General features: G+C 39.0%; 1 protein-coding gene across 4 annotated transcripts in view; it reads right to left on the bottom strand.

The window, feature by feature from the left end:
* Positions 1 to 948: 948 nt before the first annotated feature.
* Positions 949 to 21261, bottom strand: part of PRKAA1 (protein kinase AMP-activated catalytic subunit alpha 1) — a 31477-nt gene continuing 11164 nt past the window's right edge. For 3 of the 4 annotated variants that reach the window (XM_059694873.1, XM_059694872.1, XM_059694870.1), the window contains 8 exons: positions 18028 to 18169; positions 16295 to 16388; positions 12770 to 12914; positions 11670 to 11757; positions 8179 to 8403; positions 6549 to 7035; positions 6319 to 6445; positions 949 to 3862 (listed from right to left, as the gene is read on the bottom strand). In XM_059694873.1, the coding sequence (XP_059550856.1) occupies positions 3618 to 3862; positions 6319 to 6445; positions 6549 to 7035; positions 8179 to 8403; positions 11670 to 11757; positions 12770 to 12914; positions 16295 to 16354 (1377 nt within the window). In that variant the 5' untranslated portion in view covers positions 16355 to 16388; positions 18028 to 18169 and the 3' untranslated portion in view covers positions 949 to 3617. The remainder of the gene's footprint in view (positions 3863 to 6318; positions 6446 to 6548; positions 7036 to 8178; positions 8404 to 11669; positions 11758 to 12769; positions 12915 to 16294; positions 16389 to 18027; positions 18170 to 21261) is intronic. The other variant, XM_059694874.1, reaches the window with a different exon arrangement.

Genomic DNA, 21261 nt, shown 5'->3' with positions numbered 1-21261 from the left:
GCTCGCTCGCTATAGAAGCACACCCCGCCCCTCCCACGGCATGAACTTTTAATTTCTTCCTAAAACTCTAGGGGTCCCCAGGAGACTTGCAACCAGGGGAGCAGTGGCCAGCGGAAGCTCATTCCAAGCTCACCCCCTGGTGCTGTCTCCAGTGCCCCCCTTTTCTCCCACTTCCTGGAGAGCTCACAGCAGCCCCTCTCGGCTAGCTTCCCTGTAACTTTCCCCCGGTTGGTGCTTCTACCCTAATTCCTTCCTGCGCCACCGTTCCCAGCTTTAATCAATGTTCTCTCAAACCCGCCTGGACTTACGCTGTGACATCTCTCTAGAGTTGAGACAAAAGTTAATGTCTGTCCAAGCACTGCCATTATATTTAGGTACATTGTTTCTAAAAGGGAGGTGCAGATGGTCAGCTATAAAAAAAAAAAAAGTGGGTTTTTCCCCATTTCATTCTCCCAGAGGCTATAAAAGTTAAGCACATTGTAAAACATGAAAAATGATGGGTTTTTATTACCCATTTCTAAATCAAAGCATTTTAAATTTTATACTTAAATATACTCCATTCAAAACAAACATGAACGTGTCTCAGAATATTGCACCATGAAGACTGATGTATACTGTACTACTATTATGTTGTGTGTGGAATTTCATTCATCTGGCCAGAACTCACAATGAAAAAGAGATTTCTACTGTGGAGGTGGGCAATAGGAGTTTAAGGGGGAAAAAATTTAAATAATGCATATTTTTCTTTCATTCCAAAGGTGCCAGTCAGAGCATAAATGCATAAAGTTCTACGCATAGCCACAGTCCAGCAAGCAGGTATTCAATGTGAATGTTATCACTACAAGGTCCAAAAGGGTGGGGCAGGGGTAAGAGAGGGCAGGACTTTTTGTATAAAATCATTTAAAACTGTGAAAAAAAACTATAAAAGCATCTCAAGAGAATATATAATCAAAGTAAAAGCAATGAATTTTATTTCAGTGAAATTATTTTAAATTAGATATGATATATTAAGCTCCCATATCCCCCAACGTGGTAGAAAAGTTCCTCTCAGTGAGAAATCATTTATTTTAATGGCAAAATTTTTACATATCAGTAAAATCTGTTATATTTAAAACTATGTATATAGTACATTTCTGGCAAAAAAAACCTTATACATCTTTCAGTTGTCAAAACAAAGTAAAAATATGGTTGCATAAAATCACAAAAAAATATAAATTGCTGAAGATAAAAAAAGATAAAAAATAATTTGCATTGACTCTTTTACATTTTCAATTAGTAAGAATTTGCAAACTACAATAAATTCGTGAAAATTCTGATGCAACCTTTACATACTCAACGAAAAGCTGTCATTTCAAATGTCCCAGCTTAAAAAAGAACTTACTGCAATAGTCTATGCATTTATCATACTATTTGTACAAGTGCAAGATTTAAATATCTTCAAAATAAAACTCAGTAACTAAAAGGAATCACAATAACTTAAAAAGAAGCAAAGTTTACAAACGTAACAACTTTTAGAAGGTCCTATTTAATTGGTTCCTCCTTTTGTTTCCCCCACCTCCCCTGCCCCATAACAGCTTACAGAGACATTACAGCAATGTCTTAGTTCTATATACAGATGTGTAACTTTAAAAATAGTCTCTGTTCTTAACATCAGGAACAATGCTGCATTTAGAGAGCCTACCTAGTAAATCAGTATCTTCGAAACAGAGGACCACGTACAATTTAAAGTATAGTTTTGAACTTATACCTAAATGGAACTCCTACTATTTTATACAGCTTTCAGATTCTAAATTGAATAGAACAAGCCCTGGACAAAAAGAAGCCCAGATTTTTCTTTTGGATTCAGTGCATGTTCCTAGGGGTGCTGGAGGCAAATCAACGACAGTACTATGCAAGCTACCATGACATCTGAGTCCGTTACTGTCCAATTACACAGGTGCTCCCTGTATTTGCAAAAAAAACACACACACAAAACAACAAACCCTACATTAACAGTCTTAAACGAGGGGGCGGGGGGAGAGCTTTTACAATGGAAAAATGATTAACAGCAAAAAATATCCATTTCTTGAAGTTAAAATTGTATAAGGCGAATATGAGTAATACTTTTATTTTTTATTAGCATACACATGATAGCAATTTTATCTGAGGTGACTTTAAATCTTCATTTATACCTGTAATGTAACGCTATTGCTAAGAGCAAGAAAAAGACTATAAATCAGAAATCTTAGGAAGATTAAGCATCTTTAGGCGGTTCCCATAATACTACCTTTTTAAAAGTAATTAAAAAGCAAAACAAATGTGACCATTTAGAACTATCCAATTATTTCCGTAGTTTACTAAAATAGTGTTATACCTAAGAGGACATTACCAAATGCAATGTGTAAACTTTAATTGGATCTGGTTTGAAATAACCAGCTATAAAAGAAATTTGGAGAACTGGGAAAATCTAAATATGCATGATTAAGTTACATTAGGGAATTATTTTTGTAACAGGATTATGGTTTAAAATATTTTTTAAATAATTATTTTTAGAACATGCTTGAAGTGTTGAGGGGTAATGGGTAGGTCTACAACATCCAAATGGTTCAGGGAAGAGCATATCATATATACAAAAATATATGTATAACTATATCCATGTACACAAGTATAAAGCAAATATGGCAACATGTTAACAAGTGTTGAATCCAAGTGGTAGGCACACATGTATAAATGTTTATAATGAAATCTGGAAGCAAAAGTCACATCTGAACCTTTAAATAGCTTGTAAGAGGTGTTCTTTCTGTGCAGTGAATCAATTTAAAAGATATATGATCAAACAACAAGAAGTGTTTGCATACATTCAATACTGACAGGAGGAGCAAAGGAACAGGTAAGATTGGCAAAAACAACATGATGTATTCACAGTATATGCAACTCAGCTCTTACAACAAAAAGAGCAATTTATGTACAGAATATAGGGACAAATTGTTAAAATTAAACTCGCTGCCTAGAAATTTAAATGTTAGTTCTGTATGTGTTTCTGGACTTAACCAAACTAAAGAGAAAACTTGCATGTGTCTAATCTTTGATGTGACTCACCAAATACTATAGAATATTAAGGGGGGGGGGGGGGGGCGGAATATGGAAGAGTCCTCCATGCTGTCCCTACTGTTGGAAGATACTTGCTACCTAAGAAGTTCAGGAGCCCAGAAAACAAAATCACCCATAAAGTTCTCTGGGGATTCTAGGCAAGTATTTATTGAATAAATTTATGAAGCAAATATATAACACAACATGTAATAACAAATGAAGGCCTTTATGGTAAATTAATATTCTACAAAGCCCTGTGTACACTAAGTATAAAAGAGCCAAAAATCAAGTGAGCCTGAGAGACCTATAATTCATTGTGTATATTTTATGATGCTGTATGCCTACTGAAACAGGGAACAAAATTACCTTAATTCATTTTTGCACATTAGGCTTTTAAACTAAATCAGGTTCCAATCCCTGTGCAAAATGCATTCCAAAAGGCTAATCCTCAGTTATAATTATGTATAACTTGATTATAAATGGAAGCATTTGGCTATAATTTATTATGCATGCTTATTGCTATCAGAGAAATAAGCAAAGTTTTAGGTTTATTGTGCAAGAATTTTAATTAAATTCGCACACATCTCAAAAAATTCTATTGTGTGACTTCCAGGTCTTGGAGTTAAGTCAACAGGAGAAGAGTCAAGTGAGGTCACAGATGAGGTAAGAGAAGCTTCTGCGCATTTTCCTTGAGCCTCCGCATCCGAATCACTCCTTTGGCAAGATCGATAGTTGCTAACTGACCCCGATCTCTGTGGCGTCGCAGTCCCTGATTTGGCTTCCATAATTTCATCTGGGCAAAATACAATTCAACTTATTAGAATCCACTTCACACACCCACATTTCAATAGTATTTCACTCTCTTTTTTGAGTGCAATCATTGACCAGCTATCAAGAGCATGTCTATTTTGAATCCCTTCTCAAACAGAAGCAAAGCATCCGTATTAAATTACTCACCTTTTTTACACATAGCATGCATTCTCCTGATGGCTCATCAAGATTGGGCACAAAATAAGTAAGTAAGTAAGTAAGTAAATAAATAAATAAATAAATAAATAAATAAATAAATAAATAAATAAAATGAAAGAAAAAAAAGATTAGGTACAGTCTGTAGCTACTCATCAATCTTGCAATCCAAGAATAAGAGCCCAATAAACTAATAACTTGAGGCTTAATGAATATCATTCCTTAGCAATAGAACTTAATCCCTCCATAATGAAATCATAGAATAAATGTACTTTTGGAAGATATCTCATCCAACTCTTTGTTTCATCAATATGAAAACAAACCCCCAAAAGTTAACTGACTTGCCACTGGTAACCAATGAACAGGGAAGTAAATCTAGAATCCAAGTCTCCTAACTCCCATCTCAGTGTTTTTCACTCACCCATTTTCTCTTCACATTTGATCTAAGATCTCATAAAAGAGCAACAGTGAAGAAAAGCAGGAAAAAAACGAAGTTGGGAACACAGTACAAAAACAATAAATGGTCAGTGCATTGGTAAACCAGGTGCAAAAGTTGAGAATTTGATCCAAAAACAGTGAGAAAAGTAAAACCCACTCCATATCTCTGACTGATTTAGTGTTAACAGATAAGCACTCTTTGGACATAAAGATAAGCAGAAAAGCTTGGACAGCATATCACAGCTCAAACCTGTGTCTTTCTGATACTATGTAGACACTATCTCTGAGTGCTTAAAGACAGAAGAATTCAGAGGTGAGTTGTCTCATCTGACTATATTCCATACAATCTTAGATGAAGAAAAATAGCAACACATCTTAATTAATTTGGCCAATAAAGAATTGCCATAAACATTTACCTAATTATAGGCTTTGTTTATGAGAGAATTTTTATATATACAGCTATACCCTTTTATAATGATGGAGTAGAGAAAGAATATTTACCTGAATTATGAGTCAAATGTGTTCCAACAGGTTTTTTAATAGATAAGGTAAATTAGTTTTAATAGCATATACACTTGGGAAATATGAGTTAATGTAAATTTCAAACAACGTCAAGATTATTGCACATTTACTATAGTATTATAGTCTATCATAGATATACCTTGGCATTTAAGACATTTTTTTCCCATTTAAAAATAAAACCAACAACAAAAAACAAGTATGTGCTTTCTGCAATTTTCTTCAAGTTAACTAATCTAAATATTTGAAAAGGAGATATTCTGGCAAACCATACATAATGGTAATCAGAGATGTATTTTCTAAGTAGAGATTTTCATTTTCAAACTATTAAAACAGTAAAACAATACTCAACATAATTAACGTTTCTTTAATAAAATTCAAGAAGGTACTTTAAGATCGTACAGAGCAATAGGATCATTAATTTAATGACCAACTAAAAGACCTAATTTAAAATTCTAAATATTTCAGTGATTTGATCATCAGGTTGTCAGTGACTGTTTATAATAGCTGGTAACTAGAAATGTTCAACAGTCTAGGTAGAAGGTTAATGTCACTGTTCGCTAACTGTGAGAGTTACCATGGACATAAAAAGCTTTAGTCTCAGGAATCCTTCTACAGTGCATTTTACACAAAAGAGACCTATTATTTAAGCACACTTATTGAAAAGTAAATGATCCTGGAAACATGTAACTCTCACAAAAATGACAAAAGATGCCCATCTCTGATTATGTCTGTAGCGTCAAGCGTGAAGGAAAAGGCTGGTTCCGAGGAGAAAAATAACCAGAAATCCCTACAAAACATTTCTCAAGGGCCCTGCAAGAAACCTGACCCAGCCAATAATGCCTTGTTCTCTGGAGCTACTCATCAAATCTATTCACAGCGCCTTGTCACTCAACTCTAAAAGCTACGAACTATTACCTAATCTTCGAGTGAAAAGTAAAAATTTTATTAAGTATCAGGTAAGAAATTATTTAATAAAACCTACAGAAAAGTCAACAATTATTTCTAAATAAAATATTTATCTTACCAAAATGAGCCACTTCAAAAAACAGAAATGTGGCAGAAGCTATTATTGCTTTAGGATGAGACTGCGTCTGGCTTTAAGAATTCTACAACATAATCTTACAAGGACAATATAGTCTAAGACTACAAGAATACCAAGATTTACAAATGTTGACATCACAAAAGCACAAAATCTCATATTACTTTTTTTTTCTATTGAGTTACGAGGAACAATTCAAGACGCATCAAAAGAATCAAAGACAAAAAAGCCAAGTTCGGTAATAGGTCTAATACGTCGTCTGTGGTGTTCTGGGATGTACATACCGTCAATACTCCGGAAATCCAATAAATACGTTCTACTATCCACTTGGTATAACTGTAGACTCATTTTGGAGTATGTACTTGTCACAGGATTCTTCCTTCGAACGCGCAAATAATATGGGTTCACGACCTGGCGTACGGTAGGGACAAAAACAAAGTCACAAGCAGTTCGTCTATGAAACACCACAGGTTTGCCAAATGTGCCAATAATCAGAATGCTCTTCCTTTCCTACCTTCCATTCGTAATCCAGCTGTTTAATTGCTCTACAAACTTCCGCCATGATGTCACTTGGCCGACTTTGACTTCTAATTCCCAAGTGCCATTTTGCTTTCCTTACACCTTGGTGTTTGGATTTCTGTGGGTTTAATTCATCGAGGGTGTGGCGTGCCCTGGGAGTTTCGGCAACCAAGAAGGGCACTCTCTCAGGGTGGGGCCGACTCAAATGGTGGTCGTCGAGAAAAGCGTCCGGCGGGCTTGTCGCCAAGTAGAAATCTTTGGCCTCATTCATTATTCTCCTGTTATCGATGATGAGGTGGTAGGCGACGGCCAGCGGGTCCTGGTGGTTTCTGCTGTAAAGGCAGCTGAGAACCTCCTCTTCGGAGCATTCGAACTTCTCGCACACTTCTTTCAGGGCTTCGTCATCAATCATGGTTGAACTATATGACGGGTCCTCGGGAAAGAGATACTTTGGAAGGTCCTGTTTAAACCATTCATGTTCCCTGAGAGAAAAAGGCAGGGCCAGGAGAAGGATTTTTAGTAGAGATGAGACTGAAAGTAACAGTTGGGGAATTTAGGATATAAATTCATTTATCTATATTATACTGTAGCATTTTTTTTTTTTTAAACTGAGATTTTCCTCTTCTGGCTCACATTTCATTCTATCTATCAAGGGAAATTGCCCTAACCGGTTTGGCTCAGTGGACAGAGCGTCGAACTGAAGGGTCCCAGGTTTGATTCCGGTCAAGGGCATGTACCTTCATTGTAGGCACAGCCCCAGTAGGGGGTGTGCAGGAGGCAGCTGATGGATGTTTCTCTCTCATCACCTTTGTCTTACTTAAACTATTAGGTTAAACTGTAAGAAACTGGCAATATTGATGGATTATGTGCTTACAAAATAGTAACTTCATATGTGATTCAATATCTACCACTTCAAAAAGTATGTCATGGATTATACTAAAATGTTTCTATTCCTTGAGATGAACAAAAGGAAAAAGAATAATTTCATGAGATCAGAACTCAAATAACTACACATAAATTAACTACTAAAAAGTTTTAATCCTAATAAGAATACTTAAATGTCAAATACGAAGCATACTATAGAAAAATCTCATAGAAGCACTACAAAAAGGACCCTATTAGGGTCCTTTTATTTTTCATTAGCTATTTTTTTTATTTAAAAAGTAATATAGCCCTGACTGGTTTGGCTCAGTGGATAGAGCATCGGCCTGTGGACTGAAGGGTCCCAGGTTCGATTCCAATCGAGGGCATGTACCTTGGTTGCGGGCACATCCCCAGTGGGGGATGTGCAGGAGGCAGCTGATTGATGTTTCTCTCTCTTCGATGTTTCTAGCTCTCTATCCCTCTCCCTTCCTATCTGTAAAAAATCAATAAAAAATATATTTTTAAAAAAGTAATATAATGCTCACTATTACAATTTCAAAACAAATAAAGATGCACAAGTAAAAAGTGAAAAACCTCCCTCCTACCAATCTCACAATATTTTTAAGTAACACAATAAATTAATGTGTCTATATGCTATTTTTTAACATAAAAACAGTACATATTATCCTGCAACTTTTCCTTTCACTTACCTTACATCATTGACACTATTAGACCTGATAATGTGCAAGTTGCTTTATTACCTGATATCTTTGATTGTGGCCCTCTTCATGGGATCCACCTGCAGCATATGTTTCAATAGGCTGATCACAGAAGGATTTAAATACTGAGGGGTATAAAAGATTCCATCACATATCTTCTTAAAAAGGGTTGGCACGTGGTCATCGTCGAATGGAAGGGTTCCACATAACAAAGCATAGAGAATAACCCCACTGCTCCATATGTCTACCTCCGGACCTGCATACAGTCTGCAACAGGAAACACCCACTGGGTTAGTAACGTAAGAGTCAGTCATTTAACCAAAAATGTTAAGTACGGCCCAGCTGGCATGGCTCAGTGGTTGAGTGTCCACCTATGAACCAGGATATCACAGTTCGATTCCCAGTTGAGGCATATGCCCAGGTTGTGGGCTCGATCCCCAGTATGAGGCGGGCAAGAGGCAGCCTATCAGTGATTCTCTCTCATCATTGATGTTTCTCTCTCTCCCTCTCCCTTCCTCTCTGAAATCAATAAAAATATATATATTTTTTAAAATGTTAAGTATGGATAGTTCATAAATAATTATTAGAATACTAGAGGCCCGGTGCATGAAATTTGTGCAGGGGGGGGCAGGAGGGAAGGGGGTCCCTAAGCCCAGCCTGCACCCTCTCGTAATCCAGGACCCCTCAGGGGATGTCTGACTGCTGGTTTAAACTGGCAGTCGGACATCCCTCTCGCAATCCAGGACCGCTGACTCCTAACCACTCACCTGACTGCTTGCCTGATCGCCCCTAACTACTCTGCCTCCCTGCCTCATCGCCCCTTACCACTCACCTGCCTGCTTGCCTGATCACCCCTAACTACTCTGCCTCCCTGCCTCATCGCCCCTAACCACTCGCCTGCCTGCCTGATTGCCCCTAACCACTCTGCCTGCCTGCCTGATCACCCCTAACCAATTGCCTAATCGCTCCTATTCTGCCTGCCTGCCTGCCTAATCACCCCTAACTGCTCGCCTGCCGGCCTATTTGCCCCTAACCTCCTTTGCCTCGGCCCCCACCACTGCGGCTTCATCCAGGTCGTTTGGCTGTCCAGTTTAATTAGCATATTATGCTTTTATTATTATAGACTAGAGGCCCAATGCACGAAATTCGCACAAGGGGTCTGGCCCTCGCAGCCCCAGCTTCATCCAGAAGGTTGTCCGGAAGGTCGTTTGGCTGTCTGGTCTAATTAGCATATTATGCTTTTATTATTATAGTTTGTGTAATCAGTGCTGTATACTACATATTAAGATTTTGTACTAATTCTATCCATACTTTCTTTGAAAACAAAAGTCAGAAGTTTGTTTTTTAATTTACAGACTAGAGCTAAAATTCTGTTCTTACTACCATCTATGGCCCTCATGAGATTCAACCAATAGTCCCAAACCTTGAGCAAATATATCATCAGTGAATTTAAAACTACTGTTATTTGGTTACAGAGGAAAGAGGAAATGATCTTTCATCAACTGAGAATATTCTCTAGTGACGGACTCTACATCCAGTCTCCCCAGTAACCCAAGACCTCCTCAAGGCAAAGGGGCCTGAGCCTGGAAGGAAGCCACGCTAACTGGTTCACAGACGATTCTGTTTGCAGTGCACTGTGGCCAGCTGACCAGCCTAGCTGCAGACTGGTCAGATACCCCATGCAAAGTCTGGCTTCGGAGAAAGGATTTATTTAAATCGGTCAAAGAAATTGTTGAACTGATCAGTAAACACTGTTTTTGTTTTTTAAATCTTTATTGTTGAAAGTATTACATATGTCCCCTTCCCCCCACTGACCTCTCCTAGCTGCCCCTACGTCCCTACCCCAGGCCTTCACCACCCTATTGTCTGTGTTCATGGGTTATGCATATATGCATACAAGTTCTTTGGTTGATCTCTTCCCACTATAAACACTGTTTTGAAAGTAAAAGTTTCCATTCATCCAGATCTCACAGAAAGCCCTTATGCAAACTAGGAAAATCAGACTTCAGTCATGGCCCATTGCATATATGCATAATTACAATACATTTATTTGTATTTATTTAACCCTGCCCCCAGTATCTAGATGCTAAATTTTCTTCCCAAAAGAATTTAGATAGCACAAATGAAATTTTTTAAAGAATTTTGGACACTAAGTTAATATAAAATGATAAAACTTGCTAAATCTAAAATTAGGATACTTATGCCTTATTCATAGCCATGACTTTATAGAAATAATAATTTCTCTGAACAGGTTAGGCAAGCAAGCCTATGAAAATAGGAAGAAAGTACTACAATATTTCTGCATTACAAATTAATCAGGATCTGAAACATTCAAACAAAGACAAGTGGTTTGAATAAAAGTTCTTAAAAGTTAACTATAGCCCGGCCAGCATGGCTCAGTGATTGAGTATCAACCTATGAACTAGGAGGTCACAGTTCAATTCCTGGTCAGGGCACGTGCCCCGGTTGCAGGCTCAGTCCCCAGTGTGGGGCATGCAGGAGGCAGCCAGTCAATGATTCTTTCTCATCACTGATGTTTCTCTCTCTCTCCCTTCCTTTCTGAAATCAATAAAAAAAATATATTTTTTAAAAGTTAACTATAAAAACTAGTAAACAAAATCAACCTTCTGTTTTGAATTTCAGTGATACAGTGAAGAACAATTACTCTTTTTAAAAAAATTAAACTTCCCTGTCATCTAAACTATTCAAAAAGGTGCACCTTACAAAGATTCTCATTGTTTCAAACATTAACTTAGTAATTTGAGAGGTTAGCATTCTTACAGTACTGCAGTCTCTAAAAAACTTTATGACAATTCAAAATAAATGAAGTCTGAAGATTTTATTAATACTTGAGTCCAATTCTCCAAGACACTTTATCATAAAACCTTAAGCTACTACAAAATACTATCTATTTGAAAAATTAAAGCTACACATTACAATTTTAATTCTTCATCTAAATCAGGGGTGGGAAACATCCAGCCCACAGACCTTATAAGGCCCATGAAATCATTTGGGCTGCCCCTGCCAGGGCAACTGCAGGCGGGACTTGAAGTTCAATAAATCTAGGAGCTTTTTTCATAGCAACATAAATTTCTATTATGTGAATCATAACTATCCAAATGGCCACTGGCAGAAAAACAGTTCCCCACCCCTGATCTAAGTAAACAGTAAGCCACTTGTAACTACTAGATATTTCTGTATTAACCAAGTTTTTAAGGTCTTACCTACCTTTAAAACTCACTAGTTTTAAACCTCCAATTTCTTCTACCAGGGAGTAAAAATGTTAAGTACTCTCATCTAATTACTTTAATGTAACATTGACTTTGCATACCAACATTCTCCTCTATAAATAGAGGCCTTAATTACAATGTTTTATTCTTAAAACAGAACTCTTTCTGGATAAGAAAAGAGTAAGCCTTAAGTTCCGATCCTTTCACTAAATTAAACACTATAGGCACTACGTACAGACTAACAAAATCTAGGAGAAAAAGACAATTACAGATGTAGTGAGGGCAGGGAGCATCAAATACTACCTTCCTGAAATTACTTCTGGTGCAGCATAGTTGGGTGAGCCACAACTTGTTCTTAAGAATTCACCATCTGACATCATGTTTGAAAGACCTGAAAATGCACAAAATCCACTACTCAAGATTTCCCAAGGATAAAAATAAAAGCTAAACTCCATTAAACAATACCATTGAGTTTGCATTAAAGTAATACACCATTTTATTCTTTACTCCAACAAAATCCTATAGTCTTTACTATTCCCAAATATTTTGCCACTATGCCCTAAAATTTGTAATCTATTTCAACATTTAAAGTTAGTGCATTTTTTTCAATTTAATGAGCATGTATTAAGCTATTAGTCACTGTGCTTACTAAAATAAACTTGGCATGTTTAAATTTTATTAGTACAGAAATTACTAGAAAAAAATGTAGAACAGAGAAGAATTAAAATTGAAAGTTTCTTTTAATCCCTGTTCTGATTCTTTAATAAAATATAATAATTTTGAAAATCGAAGTTCCCTCATAGTTTTACTACAAAAAGACCCTATATCTTCTCAAAAATGTATTCAATTCATTTTTCTGTTAGACTTAACAATGGTAATAGCAATTTCTATAGGAAATAAAAGAAACTTAAATTCATTTTTGATAATCTGTCAAAATTTGTATTTTCTGGCTGAAATTACATTTTTCTCAAGTTGAAACTGTTTTTCTATCATTTAAAACATCTTCTCTTTTTTTCCCCTAAATAATTTTGTTCATATAATTCATCTTCTGGCTTCCAAAGTTTAAATAACTGCATCCCAGTCTCCTACCTCTTGCTCCATAATTGATTAAAAGAATACACTGTAAACAGGTCACTAACTTCTCCTTTACACATAATGGGTTCCTTCAAATGATGTCTCTACTACCACTGTTTACTTACTGTCACAAAACTCCATCTTAAAGACATAAAGCTAAGAAAAGAAAATTCCTAGATCTCTCCTCCTTTTCGCATGCTCAAGAACAAAATGGTGAAGATCTATTACTTTGGAATACTCAGTCTAGGACATAAAAGTAAGAGTTATCTGAAGAATGCTACCCATGTTCATTGAACGTGATGCACGTGAAACTGAAAAAATCTCCTTACCAAAATCAGCTATCTTGGCATTCATGTGTGCATCCAGCAGGACGTTTTCCGGTTTCAGGTCTCTGTGGACCACCATGTGCCTGTGGCAATAGTCCACTCCAGAAAGGATTTGTTGGAACAGACGTCGGCTTTCTTTTTCATCCAGCTAAGAAGAGTAGAGAGGCATCTTAAAGGTGTGTCTTTCAACAGAAATTAATTCTCCAATCTATGTAACTGTATGAGTGCATGGACCTCACTTATAAGATACTTTTGAAATGCAGAGGAGAGCTATGCAGCACAAACAAAAATTCTAGGAGGATCTTGGAACCCAAATCAGTAACTCAACTTTCTAAAGTGACCACTTTCAAAACTCCATTGCTATAGCTTGCTTTCCTTTATATCTCATGAGCTATTTCAGACAGTTTCAATTTCTGCCTAAAACTAGATATGTTTTCTCCTATAAACTCAAAACGTTTCATCTTTCATTCCTTTAACAAATATTTATTGAAAACCTCATGACTGTTGAATGCTATGTAGCAACAGAGGGACTAATACAGTTGAGAAAATAGACAGTAAAATAAACGAGTGATAGTGCTTTGAAGAAAAATAAAGCAGGACAAGGACACAGTTATGCTGTGACGGGGATACTATGTCAGACTATGTGAGGGAGTGACATTTACAGCATTGTCAATGAATTAACAAGCAATCACCTCACTTTATGTCCTGAAATAAAAGACGTTTTCGTTTTAACAGAAGAAAAACTTTAATTCCATTTATTTTATAAAATATAAAAGCATCTATCTTTACTTACTGAAAAGATTATCTTTTGCTGCAACTACGTTTTTTTAAATATTCTTTTAAAAATTCTCTTTCCATTTTTCCATAGTTTCTTATTTTGTGTTTTTTTTTTCATAATCATTACTTTGACATGCTTGCTCCCAAGATGGGGTATTTAACTAATAAGCTATTAATACTTAAGGAAGGTGAAGAATTCTAATATGCAATTCTCTAACACAGGTCACAAATTAGCATTCTAAAAATGAGATTTTTATACCTTAAATGGCATAGGTTATCTGGGAGAAAAGATGAGATAATAATATTTTTTAAAGCAAAATTAAAACTATCAAGTATGACTGGACTGTGTGGCTCAGTCCTTGATTGTTGACCTATGAACCAGGAGGTCAGGGTTCGATTCCTGGTCAGGGTACATGCCCAGGTTTGGGGCTCAATCCCCAGTGTGGGGCATACAGGAGACAGCTAATCAATGTTTCTCTCTCATCCATCTCTCTATCCCTCTCCATTCCTCTAAAATCAATAAAGAAATATTTTTTTAAAAAGTTATCCAAGTACTATGAGATACCCTTCCCTCTAAAAAGAATGCTAATGATTTAGCCATCTAACACCTTTATTTCTAGGAGAAATGTAGGTTTGTTTTTTTTAAGCACTCATATCAAATATACTAAATGAAAAAAGAATGTGTTCTAAATGTGAAAGAGAAGAAAACTTAATTGATTAAACAAAATATAAGAGGTAAAATAACTAGATAGGCTACAAAAAAATGAAGATTACACTATATTAATAATAAATACAGCACAAAGGATGCAGGAGGGGAAATTTACAAAGGAAGATTAGAAAGGGCAAAGCATATTTCCAGTCACACATGGCAGCCTGAACCTTCCGTCTCCGCTCCCTGAGATATTACTGAAAGGACATTTGCATATAAAGACAAAGAGAGCCAGAGGAGAGCCAGCAGGAATGGAGAGGTGCCACCCAGCTGCAGAGTGGATGAAAGGGAGAAAGGCTTCGCCAGCCAGAGGAGGAAACCCACGCCTGTAGGCACGGCAGCCAGCAATAACTTGTCTGTACAGAGGACTCTGGAAAGGCTCAGAAACGGGGAGTCCTGGGAAATTTTGAAGGTGGAGGTGAGAGGTGGGCTAAAAACAGAACAATTGGCTGAAGAATGAAGTTCTAAACTCCTCTGCTAGGGAGTCAGACCCACCATTTGCTTCTCAGTACGGCTGACCCAGCTCTGTCCTCAAGGACAGCAAGGCAGGGCTGAGGCCCCAGACGGAAAACATGGGGAGTACGTGAAAGTCAACAGACTGACTCGTGTCACCTGCAGCCTCTTCCCCTTTCAGCTTCCAGGTGCTGGCAGCTGAGCTGATGCCCTCGGGGAAGCGGGAAGGTTTTTCTGGAGCGACTATCTGATCCAAAGAAAGCTGTTTGCTGTTACTGACCTTTGGTGAACCCCAATACAATGGTCCGTCCCTACCTAACCAACCTGTGCGGAGGCCCACCCATCAGTCAGTTCCACCCACATGAGCCAGGCCTTTAGTCCTTCACTCTCAATGAGTGGACATCCAGTAAGGAAGGGCCAATGCACGAGAGACAAAGAAAGACCAATAAAGTGAATCTTAAAAAACCAGGGAGCAGGGCGCACAGACTGTCCAGAAACAATGCAGGGAACACAAGAAAAAAATTTAACTACTTGTCATCTTCAGATAAGAGTATTACATCTGTGGAGGAAAAAAAGGCTACTTATAGAAAAGAAAATTGCAGAAAACAAGGAATACCTTTGAAATAGAAACGATGACAACTGAAATGTTAATATGCAACAGATAAACACAGAAGAAAACTCCGATAATGTTAAGCAAACTGACAAAGAAATGGAAAAGCAAACAAGATGCCAATTCAACTTCCATAATTGTAGGCAGAAAAGGGGATGTGGGGAGATACAGTGAACAGAGAAGTGGAGTGCCTCAAATTTACATGAACCATGTTAAGAAATGGCAAATGAAAATTAACTTGGTTAATGAGTTGAGTGTGATGAAAATAAACATATGCTATAGAGAACAAGTGAATGACATAAAGAACTTTAGATTAGGAGGGGGGGAATGGATGCTCGGTGCTAGATATGGCTCCTATAGTAGAGACTTTTGCATGCCAACAACCTGGATGTGAGAAAAAGTATGGGCAGGGGGTCAGAGTTCAGTTTTTGTAACTGTAACTGAAGATACTATTCAAAATGTCTTCTGGAGCTCCTTCCAACTCTAAATTCTCTACGTCTACCTAAGTCCTTCATGCAGCTGTTCTTACTACTTCAGGCACATCAGATTTCGGAAACAGAAAAGTGAATGCAATTTAAATATGGCTAGGTTTACTAGCAAGGCCTAGATTTAATAATATATTTTGTAAGGATTAATACTTTACGACATATATTAAAAGTATCTGTATGCCCCCAAAGCATTGTCTGAGAATCATGAGTTCTGTGGTCTCCTTCCAGTTCTGTCATTAATAAGTCATGTGACCTTGAGCAAATACATAAACTGAGTCTCAGTTTCCACATCTGTGTAAGTAGGCTGAGAAACCCGTCCGTAAGGTCCTTACTAGCTCTAAACACTATCTGATTCTGGACAAACAAATGACTTAAGGGAAATGGGTATTAAACAGACCTCTTAACAAAATCGCTTCCCACACAGTGTCCTGAAGCTGGTAAGGGGTAAGGAGAGTTGCAAACAGGTACAGGATTAAATCAGAACTGCTTACCCTTCCATTTTTACAGATATAATCAAATAGCTCTCCTCCTGAGACATACTCCATCACCATGAAAATATCAGATGGTGTACTGATGACCTGGTACCTGGTGAGAGAAAACATTATCTACCAATATTAAAACATGTATATTCATTCATTCAATCAATAGTTATTAAGCACCTATAATAGTCCAGGTACTGTGCTAGGAGCTGAGAAAACTACAGGGAACGAAACTTCTCTGCCCTCCTGGGGGGTTCATGTCCTAGGAGTCAGGCAACAAGCATGAACTAAATGAGCATTAATTATCTCAGGTGGTGGAACAGGCTCTGAAGAGAAAGAAAAAAACGAACTGAGGGGACCCTTTCATATGGAGTGTTCAAGGAAGGCCTCTCTGAGAAAGCAGTATGTGAGCAGAGCCTAATGGAAGTGAGGGATGAAGTGTGCCACTGTCTAGGAAGGAGGTGAACCAGGCAGAGGGGGCAGCAAGTGCAAAGGCCCCCCATGTGGAAGTCTGCCTGGCATGTTCAAGGATGGTGATGGAGTATGTCTCAGGAGGAGAGCACAGTGAGCTGGGAGAGAGAAACGGGATGGAGTCACAGAGGAGAGTGGAAGCCCGAGGACACAGAACCTTACAAGCCGTGATAGAGCTTTGGTATTTACTCCAAGACAAAAGTTTCAAGCAGGGTAGTCATGTGATCTGGCCTATTCACAGGTTACCTGTGGCAGCAACGTGAAGAAGTAAGTGATTGTGCGCAGTAGAGATGGAGGCAGGAGCTGCTGCCACAGACCATGAGCGAGATGAAGGGCGCGCAGCCCAGGTTGATGGCGATGAAGGAGCTGGGAAGGAAGCAATGGGATGGATGGGAGGAAGTGAGAGCAAGGGGGAGGTGAAGGATACCTCCACAGTTCCTACCGGGAGGAACTGGGTATTCACTGAGATGGGGACAGCTGTGGGAAGAGCAAGTTGGGGAGAGTGATAGCGAGTTCTGTTTCAGCAGCGGGGAGTGTCGCAGGCTGCTCAGACATCCACATGGAGATGGAGAGCAGGCAGTGGGCATGAGTCTGGGAGAGGCTTCAGAACGGGATGTTTAGGGGTCATCAGCATATGCACAGCACTGAACCCCAGGGCGCCTCATCAAATGAGAAGAGGTGAAAGGGAAACCAATTTGGAGTCAGCTAGTTCAGTACAAAAGCCTAAGCAGCTTTAACTTACAGCCTGTAGAATGGAGCTGAGCAGTAAACAAATGATCCAACACCCCTACAAGTGGCAACTGTAAAACAACGGTAACGTGACTGCCCTTTCGCAATAGTGGGTTCCTGATATTCTGTTCTCTGTCATTTGTTTTATCAGAAGTAAGCAGCATTGGGGGGAAGCCCTATTTGCTGCACGTCTCTAGTGAGGCTGACACGTGGAAATTTGGGGGTTAAGGTTTTGGACTAGCAAATTATTTCATTGCTGGTCCTGCAGCAAGTAGGGCCCTGAACATTCTATCCGAAGGGCACTGATCCAGAAGACAAGAAAGAATGAGGAAGGTAACTGCTGATAAGCACAAGGGCAATACAGGAACACAGGCTTAAGTGACCTTGAATGAGGCTAGGTTAACACAGGAACAGGAAGACACTTCAAACCCCTCAGGAACAGCCCAAAGAAATGTCAGTCATCTTTCTCCCTCCGCGTGTTAATTAGGTTAACAACAATGACGAAACAGTGGCAGGATTATATTAGGAACAGAAGCAGATCTTACAGTTTAATAATGTGAGGATGCCTGAAAAGCTTGAGGTTCTGAATTTCTCTGCGGATTTTTCCCACCACATCAAGGCTTCGAATCTTCTGTCGATTGAGTATCTTCACAGCAACTTTATGCCCAGTCAACTCGTGTTTGCCAACTGTAGGAGAAACCGTTGTAATGGATTAGTGCCTGGCTTGATTAACTACATACTTACACATATTCTAAGAGCACTAATCTTAGCAGTCTCAGAAAATACTTGAGCATATTTAACTTCCTGCCATTCTGCCTGATTTACCCGTGAATGTCTGTATGAGTGACTAAGTGGGAGAATACATAATTGAATGATAACAGTGGTTCCTTCCACAAAGGAAGGCTGGAAGGCTAGGGAAAGAGAAAGAAAAGAGACTTCCTTTTTGCACTTTTAAATTCTCTTCATTTGTTATTTATTTTATTAAACTACCAGACATTCAAATTGAACGTTTTTCTTTTGGTGCACAGCTCTATAGGTTTTAACATGGGTAGAAACTGGTGTAACCACCATGATAATCAGATGCAGAACAGTTTTCACCATCCCCAAGAACTCCCTCATGCTACAAAGTCCCCCTATCTGTAACTCCCAGAATCTTTTAAAATTTGGTTCATGAGAATGTCATATCTATTTTTAAAAATAAGAAAAAAATTAAGTGATTGTTTTTAGTTTTGAATGCAATGCCCTGATATTCAATGGCGACAGAATTTAGACATGTTTATAGAGACAAAATCTCCAAAATGTCCACCCTTTCTCAAGAATCTACTGGAGAATACACAGTCCATCAAAATCAGCAGGGAAACCAAGAAGATGGCATCCAATACAGGAGAAAGCTAAGGGTGACCCCGACAGAGAATGAAGGGCAGCCCTACGTAACAGGTGTGTGGAGGCCCAGAAGGCAACAACTCCCGACAGAAGTGCTACACGGGATCCAAGAGGGTTATTTCTGTGGGGAAAGAAAGAGAGTAAATTGTCTTCCAGGTTCGAGAGAATAGAATATTGTACTAACATATTTTACAAAGACATTTGAAGATGTGGAGAATTTAAACTTAGGTCCAAAGAGAACAAAGCAAATGAAAAAAAAAATGAGTTAAAAACTCAAGGAAAATTAAAAGACAATTCTGTCACAGTATTGACTTACCAAAGAGTTTTTATACAGTCACAATTATGAAAACACCACATATGGATTTTTAAAAGAGTATATAATTTTATTAGGAGAATGAAGGTATAGAGGAAAAGGTACAAGAGAACTCATACCCTCATCTACCATAATAGACAGTCAACCAAAGAAGCCTGTCCATAGGAAGTAAAAGAACGCTTACATGTATGCATATATCCACTAGACATGCGGAGGTTTTAAAAAAAAGATAAATACAAAAAGAAACAGATAAGAGTCAGAAGTGGAGATGGGGAATTCTATTTTATAAATACACCTCTGACCACTAGTGGGGACCTTTTAAAATATACATGTATTACTTTACCCCCCAAAAATGTTAAGTAAGTAATTTAGGTTTTAGCTTTACAGGAGGAAAACGGTCTCCTCTCAACAGTTTGTAAGACGCTATCAGAGAGCTGTCCCTGCCGACAGTGATCATCAGCTGAAATCAAGGCTCATGGTAACAGGAAATCCCTTCTAAGTTGTTTGTACTTGCTATGGGCTGAATTATGTCTCCCCAAAATTTTATATATTGAGGCCCTAACCCAGGGGTGGGCAAACTTTTTGACGAGGGCCACAATGGGTTCTTAAACTGGACCGGAGGGCCAGAACAAAAGCATGGATGGAGTGTTTGTGTGAACTAATTTAAATTCAAAGTAAACATCATTACATAAAAGGGTACGGTCTTTTTTTTTTTTTTAGTTTTATTCATTTCAAAAGGGCCGGATCCGGCCCGCGGGCCGTAGTTTGCCCACGGCTGCCCTAACCCCTAGTCCCCTAGAATATGACAGTAAACTTGGGGACAGGGCCTTCAGAGAGGTGACTACGTTAAAAAGAGACAATACAGGTTGGCCCTCATCCCACCTGACTGGTGTCCCTATGAGAGGAAATGTGGACACAGAGACCGCAGGGCACACACAGGAAGCCGCGTGAGCACAGGGGAGAAGGCAGCCATCTGGGAGCGAGGCCTCAGAAGAAACCAAACCTTCGGAAACCTTGCCCTCAGGCGCTAGCTTCCAGGCAGCAAGAAAACAAATTTCTGTTGTTAAAGCCAGACCAGTCAGCAGTATTTTGTTATGGCAGCCCAAGCAGATTAATACAATGGGATCTGGGATAAAGCTGAGCCTCATTATCCTTTAAAAACCCCCAAGGGCCCACCTATGAACCAGGAAGCCACAGTTCAATTCCCAGTCAGGGCACATGCCCAGTTTGGGGCTCGATCCCCAGTAGGGGGCATGCAGGAAGTAGCCAAGCAATGACTCTTTCATCACTGATGTTTTCTCTTTCTCCCCTTCCCTTCCCCTCTGAAACCAACTGTACATACACATGTATAGAAACAAGAGGGAGCCTGTTGGTGTGGATCAGTTGCTTGGACCGTCCTCTCGTCCTACACACCGAAAGGTTTCGGGTTTGATCCCTGGTTGGGCTCTTATGAGAAGGCAACCAATGTTCCTCTCTCACATCGATGTCTCTCTCTCTCTCTCTCTCTCTCTCTCTCTCTCTCTCTCTCTCTCTCCCTTCCTCTCTCTCAAATCAATGAAACATCTCCTCGGGTGAGGATTAAAAAACGAACAAACCCACGAGTGAGAACCTTACAGGTCACGGGGTCCAATGGTTTTCTACAGGTCGGCATCGTCCCCACCAGGCTAGCCCAGACAGCGAGTGAGGGGCTCCTCCGCCCCCACAGCCCCTGCAACTGGGAGGCCTGAACAAGGGGCGGGCAGTCCTCAGTGTACTGAAATGTGAAAGCTGTCTGCTTAAATGTTTTCATTACTAATATAAAACGCAGGTCAGGTTATACTGATATTTCACAAGGGAGAAAAAGCCCACCCGAGTTCAACTTCCATGCTGCCCGACCCTGTAACCTTCACAAAACCTCTACAGTGAAACCCTCCCAGCCAGGAGCTGCTGTGCGAGGGAGCGCAGCCCACTGTCACCCAGAGGATTAGCACGGGATCAGGAGGTAAAATGCCATTTTAGAATCACCACAATGCAAAAGGAATCTCTAAATTTAACCACCCTTTATATAGCCCAACTAATCTCAGAGCCACCCCTGGCTACGGAG

Source organism: Myotis daubentonii, chromosome 4, assembly GCF_963259705.1.
Source record: "Myotis daubentonii chromosome 4, mMyoDau2.1, whole genome shotgun sequence".
Classification (NCBI taxonomy): Eukaryota; Metazoa; Chordata; class Mammalia; order Chiroptera; family Vespertilionidae; genus Myotis; species Myotis daubentonii.
Note: the sequence above shows the minus strand (reverse complement) of the source record. Positions and strands in the feature narration are given on the sequence as shown.